A 6403-nucleotide genomic window follows, 5' to 3' on the forward strand; every position below is an offset into this window, starting at 1 on the left:
CCACTCATCTTCTCTCTCTCTCCATACCTTATCTATTTCTAGGGTTAATTGATGGAGATTAATGGTTCTGCAGTTGAAGGAGGGTTCCAAAATTGAAATGTTCGCTGATGAACTACGATTGGGGTCAAATAGGGAGTGAATCACTGAATCGAGAGTTGCGAGGGTTTTTCTCACTAAATTTAGGGGGTCCACATAGAGGAAGGAAAGCCTTATGTCGAGTTTTAGACGGGAATTCACGAGTCTGGGCCATTGTTTTTGGTTGAGAACAGCGAGAATGGAGTATTGATTGGTTTCAAGGAGATTATTACTGGGTCTTGGGGTTCGAGTTTGAAGAATTTTTTCAAAACACACAAAGATATATTATTGAGTTTTATTCATTTTTTGAATTAGCCCCTAAGAGCATCTACAATGTAATAATCAAAAGTGAATAATCAAAACTTGTCATTCCACATTGTTATTTTTAATTATTCAAATGCCCAAATTTGATTATTGGTTAGGAGGTTGCTAACTTTGATTATTATAATGTAAGCACTTTTTTAAGCACACATTGCTAACTTTAGCAATCTTTTAATTTTGATTATTACATTGTGGATGCTCTAAGGATAAGGACTTTGTTTTGACCCTTTCATTCCATCTGCAAAAAAAGGAAAAAGAAAAAGGAAGTTAGTTGTTGTATTTTTGGTGTTTGCTGTTGTATTTTTGGTACATTTTGTGCTTCACGATGGAAATTAAGAGTACTGTATTTGGAACAAAAAATTTCAATGAACTTTCTTCTTCCTGATTTATTGAATCAATTATTTTATTTCTTTTGCCATGGGAATGGAATCTAATGTAAGTCGTACACAATAATTCTTACTTTCCTGCATTTTCTTGTGTAATCTTAGCAACGATTTAGTTGAGTGGAGTTGTGGGTTTGTCTTGAGTTGGCTAGAGATGTTGAGGGAGAGAGAGAGAGAGAGGCAGATGAGTGGAAGTGAGGGAGACGGAGCTGTTAATAGATTTTTTTCAAAACGTCGTCGTGCTTTTTAAAAAATAGGAGCCTTTTAAGTTGGGGTTACACTGAGCCTTCCATTTCCTTTATTAATGCGCCATCAACTTATGGTGAAAACATCCGGAAGATGTTGAGAAAGAGACTTTTGGAGAGGATTTGAGTCCAATTTTTCAAAAGGTGAGGGGAATGGGGTTCCCATTTTTGCATTTTACCACGTTATTGCCCTCAAACAACAGCCTATCTATATACACCCCTCGGCCTCCCCTCCAGTGAATCCAGCGCATTGTATCATCTCTCTCTCTCTCTCTCTCTCACCATTTCCCACACTGCAAGTCTTGAATATCCACTTGGGTTTTTGCAAACACCTTGAAAAACTTAAAATCCAATCTGGGTTTTTTTTTCCGTTTTGATAACGAAAAAAGATGGGTGATAACGCTGCCGTGGAGAACCACCACCACCAAGTTTTCGACGTCTCCGCCGACATGGCTCCAGCAGGGTCAACGCGCGATGATGACGGCCGCCTCAAAAGGACCGGTAAATCTCCGTCAAAAAGTCTAGAAACTTTGGTTTGTCTGAATTCAACCCTCAATACTTGGAACTGCAACTTCCTCTCCTTCCCCTTGAGTTTGTTAATTAGTAGTTAACAGAGTTTGGTTTTGGCGTACAGGGACTGCATGGACAGTAAGTGCTCACATAATAGCAGCTGTGATTGGGCCTGAACTGCTGTCCTTGGCTTGGGCCACAGCCCAACTTGGATGGATCGCTGGTCCAACTGCCCTCTTCTTGTTCTCCATTGTCACTTACTACACCTCCACTCTCCTCGCCGACTGCTACCGCTCCGGCAACCCTGCCAACGGAAAAAGGAACTATACTTACATGGATGCCGTCAGCTCCAATCTCGGTAAATTCCTCCTTCTCCTTTCAGAAGTTGATTTTTGAATTGGCTAGTGCTTTCAGAGTCGGTCTTATTTGAAACTTTTCCAGCTTATAACTATGCTTATTATTTCGTCGACAAAATAAAAAAGCTAAACAAAAGATCTCTAAACCTTAACAATAGATTAGTATAATATTCACTGTCTTTAGAAAAAATTAAGAGAGATCAAAACTCAGCCTAATCATCATCTGCTTTGTGTTTCTGGATTGGTTTTCTCAGGTGGTATGAAAGTTATGATATGTGGGTGGACTCAGTACCTTAACCTTTTTGGAGTTGCCATTGGCTACACCATTGCCGCTTCCACAAGCATGATGTGAGTATGATTTTCGAAATTTAGAAACTATATGTTTGGTTTGGTATTCTTTTCGTTTTGCTTTCCGAGGAAATTTAGAAACTATGGTTCCGTTTGTTTGAGCGTAAAATATTTTCCGGTAAAATGTTTTACCTATTTTCCGGTGTTTTGTTGTGTAAAAAAATAAGAAATACATTTTACATGTAAAACACTTTTCACTAATTGAATGAAAATAATTTATCCTTAAATCTTCAGTAAATTATTTTTCGAAATGAATCCGCTGCCTTCTACTGCAATTCTTACTGCTCAATTTTCTCGATCGTCAGTCCTGACTCACGTTCAATTTCAATATTCTCATATCTCTTCACTATTTAAGCCTCTCTCTCTCTCTCTCTCTCTCTCTCTCTCTCTCTCTCTCTCTCTCTCTCTCTCTCTACTATTTTGTCTATTTCTAAAAATATTTTCAAGTACTAACTAAACACCAAAAAATATAAGTTTAAAGTTTGTTTTTTAAAAAAAATATTTTACATCGAAACAAACGGAGCCAATATGTCTGTGGCATACATATGTGCTTTTTGCATTAACTCAGGTCCTTGATCTGGTTGTTTTGATTCATTCTTGTATTTTGTAATAAAATCTTTTACCTTGGGATATAGAAATGAAATGCTTGATAAAAATAATAAAAATAATAATAATAACAGGGCAGTCAAGAGGTCTAATTGCTTTCATGCAAGTGGAGGGAAAGACCCATGCAAAATATCAAGCACTCCATACATGCTCGCGTTTGGTGCAGCAGAGATCCTCTTCTCTCAAATACCAGACTTTAATCAGATCAAATGGCTCTCGATTGTCGCCGTGGTCATGTCCTTCACTTACTCTTCCATCGGTCTCGGCCTTGGAATTGCCAAAGTTGCCGGTACATACACCTACCAGCTTCCAAAACTTTTATTTTCTCTTCCGACATGAATTTAACTTATTTTTGAAGGTGGTGTAAACACAATCTTTACAGCCAACTAATAAGAACTCGCCACGTTGTTAAAATGTGAGCTTTTATGAAAACACTAACGTGTACCCTATTTACCCGATCATTCTCCCTTTCTTGACCCGATCTGTTCGTCTCTCTCTCTCCTCCACCGCAAATAACGCCCACCGACGGGAGGAAACAAATTAGCTCAAATGAATCATGAATTTCACCTTCTCGATCTGTCTTCGTTTCCTCCTACTTTCTCTCTTTGTTAGATCCCAACAAATGAATCATAAATTTCATCTCATCAAAACCCATATTTCATCTCCTCAATCAAAACCCAGTTAACCTCATCACAAATTTCATCTCAAACCCAATTAATTGTGAGGCAATAGACCCAGAGCACCGAATAATCTCTCCCACTTGATATTTTTAGTGGTGGGCTTTACTGTTTCTTGGGCTAGAGTTATTTTTTGGTTATTCTAAGAAAAGTGTTTTGAAATCGGATTTTGTCAATGGACGAAATCCAGTTAATCTGTCTGAGGTTTCAGTTCAAATTTGTTCCCTCTCATCGGTGACCGTTGTTTTGTGGTGGAGGAGAGAGAGAGACGAACCAGATTTAGAGATTGTTCTTTTAAAAAAGTCAATGGCTTTTTCAAAAAAAAAAAAGTCAAATAAAGCCATGTAAAGATAAAAATAAGTTAATAAGTTAATTTTTTTCGTTTTTATTTAAAAAAAATTGAATTTCGATTAAAATTTTTTAGTTTTTAGATTACTCGTCATAAGGATATAATAATCCTTAAAAAAATGATAATAAGCCGAGTGATACAAAAAAAATTTGAATAAGAACAAAAAATAAATGAGTTTGACTTCTTCTTTTTTTCCAAAAAGGCCTTAGTCAAGAATTGGAAAGGATATGATCGGATAAAGAGGGTGCACGTTGGTGTTTTCAAAAAAGCTCACATTTTAATCACGTGCGAGTTCTTATTGGTTGGCTGTAAAGATGGTGTTGACACCACCAGCGGAAATAAGTTTTTCTCTTGTGGTATTTGTCCCCTATATTTAAAGATCTATTGATACTTAAAGGAAATTGATATTTGTGCTCCACTTTTTATTGATGGTGTTTCACTTTGTTCATAAAATTACTAATTACTTCACGGTAAAATTGGAGCGCCATCAGTAAAAAGTGGAATGCGAATATCAATTTCATTTGATTTTTTGCAAAATCAGAGAGTGGGAAGTTCAACGGAAGTCTCACTGGAATAAGCATTGGCACCGTGACTGAGACTCAAAAAGTATGGAGGAGCTTTCAAGCATTGGGAGACATTGCTTTTGCATATTCTTACTCTCTCATCCTAGTTGAAATCCAGGTATATTTCCTTAATTTTTCCTAAACTTATAATTATTGTTATTTCAATTTTTTCGAAATCTCTACTTTATTGTGTGAGAAAACAATAAAGAAGCCAAGAAGGCCACACTAATGTTGTTTGTGTTGGATATGTAAAAACAGGACACACTCAAGTCCCCACCTTCAGAGTCCAAAACAATGAAGAAGGCTACCCTGATAAGTGTCTCCGTGACAACTCTTTTCTACGTGCTCTGTGGCTGCTTCGGCTACGCCGCCTTCGGGGACCTCGCCCCCGGGAACCTCCTCACCGGATTCGGTTTCTACAACCCTTTCTGGGTCCTCGACATCGCCAACGTGGCCATCGTAGTCCACCTCGTCGGCGCGTACCAAGTCTACTGCCAGCCCCTCTTCGCCTTTGTCGAAAAGACAGCCGCGGAGTGGTTCCCAGACAGCGAGTTCATTAAAAAGGAGTACAGGATCCCAACTCCGATCCCCGGGTTCAGCCACTTCCGCCTCAACCTCTTCCGGTTGGTTTGGAGGACCCTTTTCGTGATCCTAACCACTGTGATATCGATGCTCATGCCGTTTTTCAATGGTGTCGTGGGAATCCTTGGAGCTTTTGGGTTTGGGCTGTTGACCGTATATTTCCCGGTAGAAATTTACATTGTGCAGAAGAAAATACCGAAGTGGAGTGCTATGTGGATGTCTCTACAAATTCTTAGTGCTGCTTGTCTTGTTATTTCCATTGCTGCCGTGACTGGATCCTTTGCCGGACTTGTTGAAGATCTCAAGTCTTATAAGCCTTTCAAATCCAGTTACTGAGAAGCTACGTTTGATTTCGTCGGTAGCAGAGAGAGATTCCTAGAGAGCAAGAAAGGGATTGGACAAAATGTGATTTCAATTCTTGCTCATGTTTTTTTTTTTATCCGAATTCTTGCTCATGTTCGTAACAAGCTTGTTACTTCACAGTTTTATGTTGGTTTTTAATTTGTAGTACGAAAAGGGAAAAAAGACTGGTCCAATTTACGAATGTATTTGAAATCCAAATATGAATGTCCAATTTCAGTTCCCAAATGTGTGACCTTGTCTCTCTGTTTCTAGATTCAGATTGAAAAATCCTTTAGAAGGCATGTTGAGTTGTTCTTGATAAAAAATTACTAAAAATCAATATTACCTTACATCTATGAATGGCAGATCCAGAAATTGTATACAGATGGGTCACCTTTCAATTATAGTCTAATCTTGATCAAATAACAGATAATGAAGAACATTAAGAAAAATATAAACGGAATACTCCCTTCGTCCTAATTTAAATGCTCTCTACAGAAATTTGTGCAATTTTGAACTAAAAATATATATATTTTAGCATATTATTTTTTTTATTCAAAATTGAGTGAATTTTTGTATGGACTATGGAGCATTTGAATTGGGACGGAGAGAGCAATAGTTTATTACCTATCGCATAAAAACAACCATTCGTACCGCTGGTACAAGGCACCAGTTTTATTATGATTTGGGTAATTTTTATATATATTACTTATCTTCTCGGTTAAAAAAACATAATTCCAACAATTTCAAGTGGGTCACGTGACCCACCTGTGCTTTACTTAAATCCGCCCCTTGATGTATCCATTCCCACTCAGATCACACAGAGTTCGAAACATTTGGGAACTGAAAGCCACCGAAGCGCACATCAAGGAATATATATCACTTTGGTTGAACGCTCTAAGTTACATGTTCAAAACAATCATATAACCTTAACAAGTGAATCTCACACAGGGAATACCAGTCAAGGGGTGCCATTTAAACCATTACTAATTGGCTCTGTACAATTTTCATGTTGACTCTCGGTTTGGTCATATCGTCTCCCTCTG

General features: G+C 37.9%; 1 protein-coding gene across 1 annotated transcript; it reads left to right on the plus strand.

Moving 5' to 3' along the window:
• Window positions 1-1413: 1413 nt before the first annotated feature.
• Window positions 1414-5397, plus strand: LOC131307007 (amino acid permease 3-like). The gene is made up of 6 exons (XM_058333437.1): window positions 1414-1525; window positions 1659-1892; window positions 2145-2238; window positions 2919-3133; window positions 4412-4551; window positions 4692-5397. Exons 1-6 carry the CDS (start codon window positions 1414-1416, stop codon window positions 5349-5351), a joined length of 1455 nt encoding a protein of 484 aa, XP_058189420.1. The 3' UTR covers window positions 5352-5397.
• The last annotated feature ends 1006 nt before the right edge of the window (window positions 5398-6403 follow it).

This window comes from Rhododendron vialii, chromosome 11a (assembly GCF_030253575.1).
Source record: "Rhododendron vialii isolate Sample 1 chromosome 11a, ASM3025357v1".
Taxonomy (NCBI): domain Eukaryota; kingdom Viridiplantae; phylum Streptophyta; class Magnoliopsida; order Ericales; family Ericaceae; genus Rhododendron; species Rhododendron vialii.